At 48.9% G+C, this 16,569-nt stretch overlaps 1 protein-coding gene across 10 annotated transcripts in view; it reads left to right on the forward strand.

Annotated features, from left to right (window-relative positions):
- SNED1 (sushi, nidogen and EGF like domains 1) overlaps positions 1–15,883 on the forward strand; it is a 147,959-nt gene extending 132,076 nt beyond the window's left edge. For 5 of the 10 annotated variants that reach the window (XM_054040823.1, XM_054040833.1, XM_054040832.1 and 2 more), the window contains 5 exons: positions 1,213–1,320; positions 2,195–2,311; positions 4,692–4,779; positions 6,251–6,334; positions 15,303–15,883. In XM_054040823.1, coding sequence (XP_053896798.1) covers positions 1,213–1,320; positions 2,195–2,311; positions 4,692–4,779; positions 6,251–6,334; positions 15,303–15,435 — 530 coding nt within the window. In that variant the 3' untranslated portion in view covers positions 15,436–15,883. Of the gene's footprint in view, positions 1–1,212; positions 1,321–2,194; positions 2,312–4,691; positions 4,780–6,250; positions 6,335–6,946; positions 6,985–15,302 lie in introns of all 10 variants that reach the window. The other 5 variants (XM_054040825.1, XM_054040826.1, XM_054040824.1 and 2 more) reach the window with 5 other exon arrangements.
- Positions 15,884–16,569: the final 686 nt, after the last annotated feature.

A 16,569-nucleotide genomic window follows, 5' to 3' on the forward strand; every position in this document is an offset into this window, starting at 1 on the left:
TGCAGTGGAACACTCAACAAGTGCTTGCGAGGGGTACTGACCAGGGAATCCCGGACGAGCCCCCAAAAATGTAACCCTTCTGCCCCTCTGAGTTGGCAGCAACAAGGGCCAGGTTCAGTATCTAGGGGTTCCGTTTCAATAACACAATGCACAACTGGCTCGAGCCCCCACCCAGTGACCTGGGACAATTACATACCACCCCCCGGGTGCCTCTAGGAGGCAATACTTCCCCTCTCGCAAGCACGGAGTCTGAGTGTAGCAAAAGCCTTTTAATAAAGGAGGGAAACAATGCGGCATCATGTTGGGGATACACCACAAACAGGATTCATAACACAAACCGTGAGCAAAAGACCCACCTCCAAGTAAGTTTGGCAGTGTCCTTTTCCCCTCAGGGTCTTAAGTCCAGTCACCCCAAAGTCCAAAAGTCTCCGACCCTGGTCAGTGCTGCCCCAGAGTTCAAAAGTTTATCTGCAGAGTTTTGCCCCCCCCCCCCAGTCTGGGTGGAAAGGGAGGAGAGATACGGGGTGTTAAGGGGCACCTTACGTGGTCCAAGGCCGACTGCCCTACCTCTCCGTGGAGTTCTGCTGCAGCCTTCACCACAAAGGGCTCCACTCTACCAGCCACTCCGGCCCGGTTCGGTCCTCCAGCTGTCCCTGCAAACTGCTCCGCTCTGCTCGCTGTTCCATGGGCCGCTCCAGCCATCCCACAAACTGCTCCGCTCTGCCAGCCGCTCCACTCCACCAGCCGTCCCATGAACCGCTCCAGCTGTCCCCACAAACTGCTCCACTCTGCTCTGCACGCCGCTTAACAATATATCTTTAGGCTCCTCCACTAGTTAACACAGCACTCAGTGATCTTAGCTCAGTAATTTTAGCTCTTTTAGTGATTGCAGCTTGTAGTAGGGGAGCCCCAGTGCTGGTGCACCATTGACCCAAAGTGAATTCAGCTCAGCAGCCTCTAGCTAGACTCCTAATGAAATCAAAATTAGCTCTGCTATTCACCAGTGGAGAGAAGAGATACAATTGGTGTGCCAGGCCCATTTTGGGCGGCCGTGGGCTCATGCTAGGTGGGGTAGGTGTGCCTATGCAAACAAGATCAGCCTCTGAAGTTCTTTTCCACACTTGCCATAATTCACCACCAGATGTCAGGGTAGAGCTCATCCTGACTCTGCTTACATATAAAAGGGATAAATATTATTGGTTGTTCTCCTAGAACCTGAGGCGCCAGTGAAGCTGGAAAACATGGAGGAATCGACCAATCGGGTCGGCCTGGCACTGCAGCTGCCGGAGTCTGAGAACCAGAAGAGAGAGCGTAAGTCTGGTGAGAGGGGGTTTTATGTTCGCAGATGGGACCCAACCATTAAAGCTGGTCACAAACCGTAGCCCCTGCACTAGACAGCCCCAAACTTTGGGGAGATTCGAAATACAAACCTGAATCCACAGTCCCACTTTGCAAGTGATCCAAATGGTTATTATAGGTCAGACCCAAACGCTGAGTAACAGTCCTGGCTCCAGGGGATCAGCCCTTTACAGCATGGCCACTGTATCTTCCCACGTGTGCATAAATCACTGTCTCTGGCCAGCAGCATAGGGGGGAGGGATAGCTCAGTGGTTTGAGCATTGGCCTGCTAAACCCAGGGTTGTGAGTTCAATTCTTGAGGGGGCCATTTGGGGATTTAGTTGAGGATTGGTCCTGCTTTGAGCAGGGGTTGGACTAGATGACCTCCTGAGGTCCCTTCAAACCCTGATATTCTATGATTCCTGAACACTAAGACTCCAGCTGCCAGGTGCAGGGCAAAACCAGTGGGAGACAACCCATTGCCTGGCTGGCGATTTCTGATCTTCCATGCAGGAGGCTAGACTAGTCCTTGGGTGCGGGAAGCTCACTGTGAAAGCGCCTACCCAGGGGACACCCTTAAGTCAGGGCCTGATCCAGAGATGCTGAGCACCCACAACACTCAGCAGCTCTCGGGATCAGACCCTCCATATGACCACGGGGCTCTCTCTGAAGCCTCCTGCTCGGACCCCTGAACCCCTGCCTGAGGGGATGCAGCACAGCACTTTATAAACTCCCCACTCCCAACTCTTTGTCTGGGCATGCTATGGCACTCTGTCCAGGCCACACACTTTGACCCCTGGATGTGCATCCTCCGCCGAAGGCTGGAGCGGCCTGATGCTAGCATTTGTGTTTGCAGATGATAGCCAGAACTGCTCTACAAACCCCTGCAAAAATGGGGGGACCTGCGTCCCAGGTGTCAAGGTCTACCTCTGTGACTGCATCCCCGGCTTCAAGGGCAGACGCTGTGAACTAGGTGAGGCTACAGCTGCCCTGCTAACAACCCCCCCCCCCCCCGTCTCAGAGTGAGAGGCGGGAAGAGCCAATGCTAGGGCTGCAGCAGTCAGTCACACCAGGGCCCAGGCCAGCAGGGAGCCCCTGTCCTGCAGGCTGGGGGGGTGCCAGAAGCAGCAGTACCAAGGCAGACCATGGTGTGTGGGGTCAGTAATGCCCAACAGCAGGCTAGAGGCCAGGAAGGGCCCTGGCGTAGTGTCTCCCGTGCCCACGTGACTGAGGACAGGCTGCCTTGGTGCCTCCTGGGCCAGAGGAAGACAGAATTCCACCCCTCAGGCTCCATCAGACTGAGCAGCCCCCAGCCCCCTCGCCTCTCCTCCAGAACAGCTTGGGGCCAGGGTCGTGAGGCTGCTGATGCCTGAGGGGAGAAGAGACTGCTCCCTGTTAGCACCCATTTGGGGGAGGGCACATTTGCGACCCAGCCTGCCACTCCCGCCCAGGGAAAAACTTGCTTGTATGCCCCTCCCCTGCTGTCTGGCACAGCCAGTCACTCCCCCACTGCCCCTGGAGCACTAGTGTCTGGGCTTTGCAGCAGCTGCTGCCTCCTGCCCTAGCTCTCCTAAGAGCAGGCAGCGGGAGCAGAGCCATCGCCCCTGAAATGCTCATCTCCGCTGTGAGAGGTGAGAGCAGCATTTCAGCAGAGGGGGAGGAAACCTGGGCCAAGACTAAGGGCAGGGACAGGAGCTGCTTTCTCTGTGCACAGTGGGGCCTGGTCCTATAGCTAGCCCTGTGTGCTGCTGGAGGGGTTAGTTCATCCCCCATGCTGGTGTGCACAGCCCAAGGAGCTAGAGCTCCTAGAGATGGTGCCCATAAGAGCTGGGGCTAAGATTTTTCAAGAGTGACCAGTGACTTTGGGGATGAAGCCGGAGGCACCTCAGATGGGCCTGATTTTCAGAGCGGGCGCTCAGCCCATGCCAGAAGCCAGGCTTCCCTGAGTGCTCCAAGTCACGCACTGCTTTTGGAAACCTTCTGTCAAAGTACTGATGTGGTCCCTGTCCAGAAAGCATCCAGGCACCTCCCATGTGGTAACAGCCATACCCTCCCAACGCCCTGGGAGGCGGGGCTGTGCTGGTGGCCCCACTGCAGATGGGAACCTGAGGCAGGCTGAAGCTGAAGTGACTTGTTCAATGTCACACACGGCATCTGTGGATGAGCTGGGATGGGAACTGAATGCGGGTGTGCCCCTTAATCCTGTGCTCTAGTCACTAGCTCCTCTTCCCTGCCCTTGGGTCCAAGGTCTTACTTGGATTCAGGGCTGGTGCAGTAATGGGGGGGGCGCACCTTGCGCCATTGCCCCACCCAGCTAACCCCCGCCCCCACGCGGCAGCTAACCATATCCTCCTACCCCTCCCCACCAGAGGAGCCCTCCCCCCCGGCAGCTAACCCCGCCTGGGGAGCCCGTCCCCCCCTCACCAGCTACCCCCCCTCTGCAGCTAACCCTGCCCGGGGACCCTGTCCCGCGGAAGCTAACCCTGCCCAGGGAGCCTGCCCCAGCTCACCTCCGCTCTGCCTCCTTGGCTGAGCACGCCGGTGCTGCTCTAATTCTCCTCCCCTCCTAGGCTTGCAGCACCGATTTGGAGAATTAGAGTGGGGGCTGTGTGCTCAGCGGAGGAGGCAGAGTGGAGGTGATCTGGGGCAAGGAGCGGGTCCCCTGTGCGCCCCATGCCGCCTTGGGAAGAGCAGCAGGGCTTCGGTCGCCATCAGCCACTGTGCTGTTAACACAGACTTTATATGGCCCCCTGGCTAAAGAAAACTCAGCCAGTCTCATATAACAAACCCTGCTGAGCAGCGAGCCTATGGGCTGATGGCTCTAGGAAATGTCACTGCCATCCAGGGCAGGAGCCTGGCACTGCTACGCCATGCTGTGCAGCCTCAGATGTCAGGCAGGCACTGGGATGGCCCAGAGTACAGCATGTATGAGGGCAAATATTTCACAGATGCACAAAGGAAATTCAGCAGGGGAATAAACTCCGCTGCCTGATTTCTGGACCCCCTCATTCATTGCTGCCACTAGGGCTGTCACCCTCTGTGTAGTATCAAGCAGAAAGCAGGAACAGTTTTCCTGTCCTCAGCTGCTAAGTCCCTATCTCGCTTCCCCCTTTATAGCCCTGCTTTAAAACCCAGCCCCCAACTACCATGCACCCAAGCTGGGGCTTGGCTGGCTGACTTAGCACTTCCTGGTGGCAGGGACCATGCCTCGCTTGGGATAAATGCATGCTGCTAGGGAAGTGGGTTTGAGCGGTTAGTGTCATTCATTTAATGACAGATTTTTCTCCATAATTGGGGTGTCTCGTTGCTAATAGGGCATCAAATTAACCCTTTCTCCCCTTCTCTCTGCTTAGCCTGCAAGAAGCTGCCCCACTCCTGCACTCGGCTGTACTCAGAAACCAAGTCATTTCCTGTCTGGGAAGGGGGCATCTGCCATTACCTGTGAGTATAGCGCGCCTCTTGCCCTTCCCCCTTCCTGTTTACACTGGGCCCCGTGGAGAGCTCATGGGCGGTGACTGAAGGTACACTGCGCTTCAGCTGGGTTTGGAACCCCAAGGAGGAGGAATGAGGATCAGCTGCTTCTGGATGTATTTTGTCCCTGTCTCATTTCTGTTATCTTGTCTGGCCATGTCTTATGGTGGGGGGAGCTGCAGTATGGGGGCAGCTGTAGCAGACAAAAAACATTCCACATGCTGTCCTAGCACCTTCACTGATGTTTGGCATAGGTGTGGTTCTTCACTCGAGGGACAGCTCCAGGCTGTGCTGCAGTAGGTTGGGTTTTTATCAGGATTTTTACCAGCTAGTGTGTGATACTAGAAATGTTGGCTCTTCTGGAGCATCTAGAAAACATGACACTGTACCCACTCCTCACCTCTACCAGGCATTGGGGTGTTTGCACAAGTTGTGCTTATGCCAAGTCAACCAGTGCCTTTTCCCCTGGGAGTTGGGCAGGGAGGAGGGAGAGTGAGCTGGTTGGAGGGTGTCTGGCTGTGTCATCTTCTCCAGTTCCCCTTTCACCCTTACAAGCAGAGATTTCTCTCTCTTGCATCAGTTAGGGTCACAGCCAGTCTGACAGTGAGTATTTCCCGTCTGCTGAACCTGTCTCAATGTGCTCTCCCCCTCCAGAACGCACTGGCACTGGTGTTTCAGGGGGTCAGTTACTCAAATGTTTCTGGGCTGTAGTTTGACACCCTTGGTCCATTGTCTGTTTGGCTCCCATGATCTATCTGAAGTGCTATGGGAGAGGCTGGCCATTAAGCGTGCAATAGCAGAGCTGTGTTTGAGTTGAACGGAGCTGTGGTGCTTAATTTCTTTAAGCATTTCCATCTATGTAAGGCATTGTTAATCCCTCTCCTCCTCACAGAATAGAAAAATAAAGTAGCTGACAGTGCAGTCATATTTTAAAGCAGGGTAATAACCTGTGGGTCTTTAATGGCAGCCAGTCACAGCACATACTTACTGAGCTCTTACCCACCAGACCCTAGACTCCAGGCTACGTTTGTTAACCGTGTTATCCTCCGTACCAGCCACCTCTTAGCTATGCGCCAGACCCAGGCACCATTTCTGGAAGGGTCTCGTCTCACTCCCCAAATTGTGCTGCCCTATTACCAGCCAGAAAACTGGCTCCCTCCCCCACTCTAAGAGTAGCTGGGATTCCACTAAGGATTAGGAGTCCATTCTGAACCTGGCCAATAGACCCTGCAGCTGGTGGTCGAGTGGCCAGTGCTCTCCCCTCACTGGGCTGGTGGTGAGCTTAATCAACATTGGATGTGACACCAGTCTTTTGATCAGGATTGACCAAACCCCACTGCACAAGCGGACACAGGGATCCAGTGCTTGCGGCCAGGCAGGCCTCTACCCTTTTCACTGTCTGTCTACAGCAAATTGTTCTGTGTCCTCTTTGTGCTAACAGATACAAGAGGGTCTACAAAGTCCACCAGGACATCTGCTACAAGGAGAGCTGTGAGAGCACTGCTTCAAAGAAGACAGGCAGCAGGTAGGATCGGTTGATGGCTACTGCAATGGCTTTGCAACTCTGCAACATATAGACACATGGGAAACCAGGGCTCACATTTTCAATAGAGACTAGTCATTATTGGTGCCCAGTCTGAGACACCGTTACAGGGGGCTGATTTTCAGAAAATGCTGAGTGCCTATCTTTTAGAAACCAACCCCTTTAAAGCAGCTCAGCCTGGGCCCCCAAAATCAATCACAGCTGAAAACTTAGGCCTAGATGCCTGAAGCTGTAGCAAGGGCTGGTACCCTGAAATTGTTTGCATGAGGGGCTGGTTAGGATCAGTATGTGTGTGCTGTCGCGCCTCCTCAGACCATGAAAATACAGAGCTGAGTCCTAGGCTGTCTGGATGTTAGTCACCTTGGAGACGACATTTGTGGGTGTCTGCCATTGTGAGCAGCATTAGTCCTTTAGAAATGATGAGTTGGGTTTATGGGATAACTTTCAGAGTCATGAACTCTGGGAATCCCATTAATACAGGGACTGAACTGCTGAACTGCATCTCACTTCTATGGAAACGTACCTGTTAGTGTGAACAAAAAGAAAAAGGTCAGCTGTCTTGTATACCAAGACCTCTCTCTTTCCTTCTTCCAGAAAACAAAGTAACAGTCACGCACTGAAGAAGCCATAGAGTAAGTGATCTTTCTCCCTGAGAGGCTTTTAGAAGGTAGAAGGTTGCTGCACTGAGGAGTCTGCCATCATGCATAGCACCTTCCAAGGCCAGATGGTTTCACAACGGGGTGGGGTGTGAGACAATCATTCTCCAGGGTTAAAAGGGCAGTCAGGCAGCCTCCTACCTGGAGATTTATAAGAAGCACAGCTGCTAGGGCCTTGCCCCAGTCTTTAACCACAGTGAGCATGTCCAAAATCCACAACATGCTGCTCATTGGTACCTGCGATGAACCCCCAAACTACTCCCATGCAGAAATGGCACATGGGCAAGACCACCTCGGCCAAAGGCGGCAGAAAGCTGAAATCCATTGCTAGAATAATGTGGAGAGCCCCAGACTGAACAAATAGTGCCCTGGCTCCCTGGAACTGAGGGGGCCCTTGAGTCATCAACAAGCTGGTATTTGCTATGGATTCTAGCCCCACTGATTTTCTGTGTTGATTTCCTTCCCCCACTGCAACACCAGGATCACCCTCTCACAGACAAACATTTTCTTGCTAGCTTCAGATAAGAGTTAAGCCCTTGGTTTCAAGACCTTAAACTTCACTTGTGTGTGTCTGTGCAAGGCTAATGTAAAGGCATAGCTTGGGGTCAGGTAAGCCAACCTAGACTAGACGGATGGCTTTGAGAGCTCTGAGAAGGGGAATGCTGACCATTGTGCTTAAGCTGGTTAAATATTGCAACAGATACCATCCAAATGTTATAAGCATGCAATGCCTACGAGGAAGAGTGTGCACTTACTTTATTTGGAGTAGATGCAAAGTTTGACCCCTCAGTTCATCTTTATTTACTGTAGTTGAGTGCTGCAAGGTCTTTGCTTCCTATTATCCGAGTGCTTTTGTCCTCCTTTTAAGCGAATGCTTGCTGTGCTGTCGAAAGTTAATCTAACACCTTTTACAAATCTGCCATCAGTTGTTGGGGACTATCCTCTAATGGGCGCAACTCCCACAGACCCATCCCTGGCTTCTGACAAAATCTTTCATGCCATGGGTGCAGCAGCCACCACCACCCCACAACTCCAGCTCTGCAGTTGACTGATGAAGCCTTTTAGGTGGGAACGGGCAGCCTGGAGATGCAGTGATCCAGTTTCTGTTGGCAGGACTCATATAGAGCCCCTGCTCTTATCTGTCTATCTACCCTCCCTTAGGAGAATGCCCAGGCCAAGGCAGTAGTACATTATTGTTGTATTTGTATTATGGGAATACAGATCCCTAAATGGCCTGTTGTTTGTGATGTTAGAATTAGCCAGACTAAGAGAGAGTTCCTGCCTTGCAGAGCTGCATATTAGTGAAATGAACAATTCAGACAAAGGGTGGGAGGGAAAGTGACTTGCCCCAGGTAGAGATCAAGGAAGTCTGAAATATCGACAGCCATTACGTGCTTCTCAAAACTAAACTTCCTTTACTTCTTTCAGAATGAGAAATGTATTATGTGTACTTCAGTTAGCCCATAAACAAGTGCTGGTTGGAGAAGTATACATTCTTTAGCTTTGATATGAATAATAACAACAAATTTACCTAGTGCGCGGGAGGGAGCTGCAGATGCACCCTAAGGTACTCAGATGTATTTTTTCCAAAATCTCTTTCTTGAGTGGGGTCTGAATTAGGCGTTACCACTCAAAAAAGAGATCTTGCAAACAGAATGTTGGGAATCATTAGGAAAGGGATTGATAATAAGACAGAAAATATCATATTGTCTCTATATAAATCCATAGTACACTCACACCTTGAATACTGCATACGTCCCATCTCAAAAAAAGATATATTGGAATTGGAAAATGATTAGGAGTATGGAACAGCTTCTGTAAGAGGAGAGATTAATAAGATTGGGACTTTTCAGTTTGGAAAAGAGACAAATAAGGGGGGAATATGATAGAGGTCTATAAAATCATGACTGGTGTGGAGAAAGTAAATAAGGAAGTGTTATTTACTCCTTCTCATAACACAAGAACTATGGGTCACTAAATGAAATTAATAGACAGCAGGTTTAAAACAAACAAAGGAAGTATTTTTTCACACAACGTACAGTCAACCTGTGGAACTTCTTACCAGAGGATGTTGTGAAGGCCAAGACTATAACAGGGTTCAAAAAAGAACTAGATAAGTTCATGGAGGATAGGTCCATCAATGGCTATGAGCCAGGATGGACATAGATGTTGTGGATTGGGGGGGGAGGGCTAGCTCAGCGGTTTGAGCATTGGGCTGCTAAACCCAGGGTTGTGAGTTCAATCCTTGAGGGGGCCATTTAGGGATCTGGGGCAAAAATCTGTCCGGGGATTGGTCCTGCTTTGAGCAGGGGTGGGACTAGATGACCTCCTGAGGTCCCTTCCAACCCTGATATTCTATGATTCTATGGTTGTCACTAGCCTCTGTTTGCCAAAAGCTGGGAATGGACAACAGGGGATGGATCACTTGCTGATTCCCTGTTCTGTTCATTCCCTCTGGGGCACCTGGCATTGGCCACTGTCAGAATACTGGGCTAGATGGACCTTTGGCCTGACCCAGTATGGCCATTCTTATGTTCCCTACTGGGTGACATATAGGGGGGGAAATGTAAAATGTGAAAGACAGCTGTAAACAAAAGGGAAGGTATGTAAATAGACCTGACCTGCCACACACAGCTATAGAAGAAACTCATGTTTCTAGAGAAAAAGCTCAGGAAATGAATGTCTCTAAGATGTAATTAACGGAGCATAATAATAAGGACCACCAATACATTCAGGTATATACCCAAACTTTATGGTAACACCACCACTAGACTCTTTAGTAATGGAGTGTCATCATAAACATTTTGACGGGCTGGATCACAGAAACCCCCTTAGGGCTGCCAACTGATGTGCCACGACTACTTCTGTTCCTGCTTTCCTGCCCTGGCAGCTTGGGACTTCAGTGCCCTGCCTGGTTTGAGCCAGACCCGCTAGCCTGCTGCAAACCCAGACCCAGGTCTGAACCACGTCCCCTAACAGATATAGGCTTAATTGAAAGCAGCTTAGGAAGCGTTCCTGTCTTTAACACTCAGATGCCCAACTCCCAATAAAGTCCAAACCCCAAATAAATCCGCTTTACCCTGTTTAAAGCTTATACAGGGTAAACTCATAAATTGTTCATCCTCTATACCACTGATAGAGAGATATGCACAGCTGTTCCCCCTCCCCCCCCCCCCCAAGGTATCTAATACATACTCTGGGTTAATTAATAAGTAAAAAGTGATTTTATTAAATACGAAAAATAGGATATAAGTGGTTCCAAGTAGTAACAGACAGAACAAAGTGAATTACCAAACAAAATTAAATAGAACACGCAAGTCTATGCCTAATACAGTAAGAAAACTGAATACAGCTAAAACCTCACCCTCAAAGGTGTTCCAGTAAACTTCCTTTTACAGACTAGTCTCATTCTAGTCTGGGTCCGGCAATCACTCACACCTCCTGTAGTTACTGTCTTTTGTTCCAGTTTCTTTCTGGTATCCTTGGAGGTGGAGAGGCTCTCTCTTGAGCCAGCTGAAGACAAAATGAAGGGGTGTCCCAGGGGTTTAAATAGACTTTCTCTTGTGGGTGGACACCCCTATCTCCCCCTGTGTAGAATCCAGCTATAAAATGGAGTTTTGGAGTCACATGGGCAAGTCACATGTCCATGCATGACTGAGTTCCTTACCAGCCAAGCCACATTCCTGGGAAAGCTCACATGTGGATTGGCATCTCCAAGTTCATTGTTGGCTTAAGTGGTTCTTGACTGGGCACTTACTGAGAATAGTCTTTTCTCAGGAAGCTGACCAACTGCTTCACTGAGACTATTTAAAATTAAACAAGTACATAGCCAATATTCATAACTTCAAATACAAAAATGATACATGCATACAAATAGGAGGAATGTATTCAGTAGATCATAACCTTTACAGAGATATGTTACATGGCATATGTAGCATAAAACATATTCCAGTTATGTCGTATATACATTCATAAGCATATTCCCATAAAGCATTATGGGTTGCGTCACATACACAGTAAATTTCATAAATACACCTCTACTCCGATATAACACAACCCGATATAACACGAATTCAGATATAACGCGGTAAACCAGCGCTCCGGGGGGGCAGGGCTGCGCACTCCGGTGGATCAAAGCAAGTTTGATATAACGCGGTTTCACCTATAACGCGGTAAGATTTTTTGGCTCCCGAGGACAGCGTTATATCGAGGCAGAGGTGTACTGTATAGACAAAACTAGCCATCCTGTGAACCACTATAATATCACATAAACAGTTACTAGTGTAGCCTTGGATATGCTAGCATAACTCAAGTTTTTCCTTTTTTTCCTTCCTCTTTCCCTGTTAATTCTGAGAGAAAATATGTCATACAAGTTTCTTCACAATTCTTCAAAAAATTTCAAATTTTTCCATTCCAGGTCTTGAAGGGGCGTCTAAAAGTTTCCACTTGTGTTCCAAGCCCTCCCGCAAGTCAGCAGCGGAGCTGGGAATTGATCCCAGTCTTCAAGACCTGTCCCTATGGCCTTTCCACTCCCTACCCATGCCTCCTTGTGGCAGAGCTGCCCCAGGCACAGACATTGCAGGCTGCTACACAGGGGTGAATCTCATAGACTTTGAGGCCAGAAGGCACCATCATGATCATCTCTGACCTCCTAGTTTAAACCTGCAAGTGACCAGTGCCCCATGCTGCAGAGGAAGGCAAAAAAAACCCAGGGTCTCTGCCAATTTGACCTGGGGAGAAATTCCTTCCCAACCATAGAATCATAGTTTCATAGAAGATTAGGGTTGGAAGAGACCTCAGGAGATCATCTAGTCCTGTGGGGCCCAAAACTGGACACAGTACTCCAGATGAGGCCTCACCAATGTCGAATAGAGGGGAATGATCACGTCCCTCGATCTGCTGGCAGTTCCCCTACTTATACAGCCCAAAATACCATTAGCCTTCTTGGCAATAAGGGCACACTGTTGACTCATATCTTGCTTCTCGTCTACTGTAACCCCTAGGTCCTTTTCTGCAGAACTGCTGCCTAGCCATTTGGTCCCTAGTCTGTAGCAGTGCATGGGATTCTTCCGTCCTAAGTGCAGGACTATGCACTTGTCCTTGTTGAAGCTCATCAGGTTTCTTTTGGCCCAATCCTCTAATTTGTCTAGGTCCCTCTTTATCCTATCCCTACCCTCCAGCATATCTACCTCTCCTCCCAGTTTAGTGTCATCTGCAAACTTGCTGAGAGTGCAGTCCATGACATCCTCCAGATCATTAATGAAGATGTTGAACAAAACTGGCCGCAGGACCGACCCTTGGGGCACTCCGCTTGATACCGGCTGCCAACTAGACATGGAGCCATTGATCACTACCCGTGTTGGCCCAATCCTCCAATATGTCTAGGTCACTCTGGACCCTATCCCTACCCTCCAGCCTATCTACCTCTCCCCCCAGCTTAGTATCATCTGCAAACTTGCTGAGGGTGCAATCCATCCCATCATCCAGATCATTAATGAAGATGTTGAACAAAACCAGCCCCAGGACCGACCCCTGGGGCACTCCGCTTGATACCGGCTGCCAACTAGACATCGAGCCGCTGATCACTACCTGTTGAGCCCAACAATCTAGCCAGCTTTATATCCACCTTATAGGCCACTCATCCAATCCATACTTTTTTAACTTGATGGCAAGAATACGGTGGGAGACCATATCAAAAACTTTGCTAAAGTCAAGATATATCACATCCATCGCTTTCCTCATATCCACAGAGACAGTTATCTCATTATAGAAGGCAATCAGGTTGGTCAGGCATAACTTGCCCTTGGTGAACACATGTTGATTGTTCCTAATCACCTTCCTCTCCGCCAAGTGCTTCAAAATGGATTCCTTGAGGACCTGCTCCATGATTTTTACAGGTTACAAAGTAGCAGCCGATTTTTACAGGGACTGAGATGAGGCTGACCAGTCTGTAGTTCCCCGTAGTTCCTTCTTCCTTTTTTAAAGATGGGCATTATATTTGCCTTTTTCCAATTGTGTGGGACCTCCCCCGATCACCATGAGTTAATGATAATGGCCAATGGCTCTGCAATCACATCAGCCAACTCCCTCAGCACCCTTGGATGCATTGCATGGACTTGTGCATGTCCAGCTTTTCTAATAATCCTTAACCTGTTCTTTCACCACTGAGGCTACTCACCTCCTCCCCATACTGTGCTGCCCAGTACAGCAGTCTGGGAGTTGACCTTGTCTGTGAAGACCCAGGCAAAAAAAGCATTGGAGTACTTCAGCTTTTTCCATATCATCTGTCACTAGGTTGCCTCCCCCATTCAGTAAGGATCCCATTCCCTGACTTTCTTCTTGTTGCTAACATACCTGTAGAAACCCTTCTTCTTACCCTTAACATCTCTTGCTAGCTACAACGCCAACTGCGCTTTGGCCTTCTTGATTACACCTCTGCATGCTCAAGAAATATTTTTATACTCCTCCCTACTCATCTGTCCAAGTTTCCACTTCTTGTAAGCTTTCTTTTTGTGTTTAAGCTCACAGAAGATTTCTCTGCTAAGCCAAGTTGGTTGCCTGCCATATTTGCTATTGTTTCTGCACATTGGGATGATTTGTTCCTGCACCCTCAATAAGACTTCTTTGAAATACAGTCAGCTCTCCTGGACTCCTTTCCCCCTCATATTAGCCTCCCAGGGGATCCTGACCATCAGTTCCCTTTTCTGAATTCCAGGGTCCGTATTCTGAGGCACTCCCTTCTTCCTTTTGTCAGGATCCTGAACTCGACCATCTCATGGTCACTTCTGCCCAGGTTGCCACCCACTTCCACTTTCCCTATCAAATTCTTCCCTGTTTGTGAGCAGCAGGTGAAGAGGAGCATGGCCCCTAATTGGTTCCTCTTGCACTTGCACCAGAAGTTGTCCCCAACACTCTCCAAAAACTTCCTGGATTGTCTGTGCACTGCTGTATTGCTCTCCCAGCATATGTCAGGGTGAATGAACTGCTCCATGAGAACCGAGGCCTGTGATCTGGAAACTTCTGTTAGTTGTCCTCAAAAAACCTCGTCTACCTCATCCTCCTGGTCCGGTGGTCTAGCAGATGCCCAGCGTGACATCATTCTTGTTGCTCTCACCTCTAAACTTAACCCAAAGACTCTCAACAGGCTTTTCTCCAGTTTCATATTGGAGCTCTGAGCAGTCATACTGCTCTTACATACAATGCAACTCCTCCAACTGTTCTCCCCTGCCTGTCCTTCCTGAACAGTTTATACCCATCAATGACAGTGCTCCAGTCATGTGAGTTACCCCACCAAGTCTCTGTTATTCCAATCACATCATAGTTCCTTGACTGTGCCAGGACTTCCAATTCTTCCTGCTTGTTTCCCATGCTTCTTGTGTTTGTGTACAGGCACCTAAGATAACTAGCCAATTGCCCTACTTTCTCAGTATGAATCCGGAGGCCTCCCCTGTTGCACCCTCCTCTTTGTGTTTCCTCTCCAGTATCCCACTTCCCCACTTACCTCTGGGCCTAGGTCACCACCCCCTGGCAAACCTAGTTTAAAGCCCTCCTCACTAGGTTAGCAAGCCTGCCTGCGAAGATGCTCTTCCCTTTCTTCGTTAGGTGGATCCCATTTCTTCCTAGCAATCCTTCTTCCTGGAACAACATGGTTGAAGAATCCGAAGAGCTCTCTCTGACACCACCTGCGTAACCACACTTTTACCTCAACAATTCGATGGTCCCTACCTGGGCCTTTTCCTTCAACAGAGAGAATATGGTTCTTTCAACCCCAAATATGGTGATCAGTTAGACCCAACAACCAGACATCAGGGAAAGAATTTTCTGTAGTAACTGAGAGCCCTCCCCATCTAATCTGCCCCATTATCTTTATTTTAAATATTACTTGTCGAACGGAGGAAGCACAAAATCAAATGCTCCACACACACACACCCTTGCTTGTGTGTATGACCCTGCATCCCATAGCTTTGCCTTTCTCTGCTAGAGCAAATAAGTGTGTACTAACAAACACTAGGGGGCAGATTTACACACTTGTCACTTGCAACTAGAGAGCTAAACTCTATAAAAAGCGGCAGCCCAGAAATCTTTAAGAACCAAAGGGCCAAAACCACCACTGACTTCAGTAGGGAAAAGGGGACACACAGGAAAGTATTAATACTGTTTCCAAGCTCTTATGGGGCAAGTACAGTCCATCAGCCAAATCCCATGGGAGCAAGAGTGGGTCACTCCCTCAGACCAAAGGAAATTGAAGTTGGAGTGCTTTCAGCTGATTCTAATGTTCTCTCTCTCTTTCATAGGGTTCAAAGCACTAAGAGCTTCCATCTTACCAGATCTAAGAGCTTTCAAACACCAGGAAGATCGGATCTACAAATAGTGGGGGAGACCTTCCTACGTGGAGTCACTGCCCTTCCCTCTCCTCCAGCCTGTTAGGGACACACTCCGACTGGCACACCATACAGTCACTTCCCCTCCCAGCAGCAGGCGCACCGGAGCCCTCATACGGGCTTTCCTTATTGCGGACGCCCTTCTTCCCATCACCAGACTCCATCTAGGGACGAGCAACATCACATTAGAATGGCTGACTGTCTCATACGGGGGTTAGCCTATCTTTGTAACCCAGGCCTGTTTATGTGAGTCCCTGCTCTGCACAGGCATTTACAGGGCTGACATCCAGCCCCCTCTTACCAGCATATATATGCACCAATCTGTTAAATTACAAATCAAGTTTGATGCAGCACTACACTCCTTAGCTATGAACTGACACCTGACCTAAACAGGCCCGGCAGAGAAGTAAAATATTCCCCTGCACAGTCAAGTAAAAAAAAATCCTAACTATTTGAACTGATGAGGGTGAAAAATAAAGAAAGTAGTAGACACATTTCCCCTTCTTTTGTACCTTAAATGTTTGGTTTGTAAGAACACTGTGCTGAGTAGCAGGCAATATTGGCTATTTCCTTCAAGTTATTAATGTTTTAACTGAGTTTCAGTGTGTAGCGTAGAAAAATGTCTACAGCACCTAACAATGATGAACTTTTTTCCTCCAAAAAAAAAAAAAAAAGGTGAAGGCTTAGAAATGCGTTTGCTCCCATACTCATTTTTATAGCACATCAACACACTGGTCTATGAAATCATTCCAGGGCACTGTAGCTGTGTTCAGCAAAGAAAATGTTTAAAGTCTTTATCTCCAGCTGAAACAGATTGAGTAAGTGTCCAAAGCATTTGTCAGCTGTAATCCACTTCTCTGCAGCTGTATATTTTAAACCAGGCAGTACCAGGAAACTGACACACACACTGATACAGCTCTGACACCAACTGGCATCCAAGCACTAATTCCCTGTATTACAGCAGAGCTGACTGCAGTGGTGCTTAGGTATTGGCAGCAATACCACCTGGGCAGGCTCAAGGAAAGCATGTCTGGCTTTTAAGATTTCCTAGCTTTTGAGAGTTTGTACGAGTATGACACTAGTTACACATAGATTTGTGTATTACTATACACAGTGTATATTATAAATTAATACACACCAGAGATATAGCTTAGCAATGGTACTAGAGTGTTGTTTCAGG

The sequence above is a fragment of the Malaclemys terrapin genome, chromosome 9 (genome assembly GCF_027887155.1).
Source record: "Malaclemys terrapin pileata isolate rMalTer1 chromosome 9, rMalTer1.hap1, whole genome shotgun sequence".
Classification (NCBI taxonomy): Eukaryota; Metazoa; Chordata; order Testudines; family Emydidae; genus Malaclemys; species Malaclemys terrapin.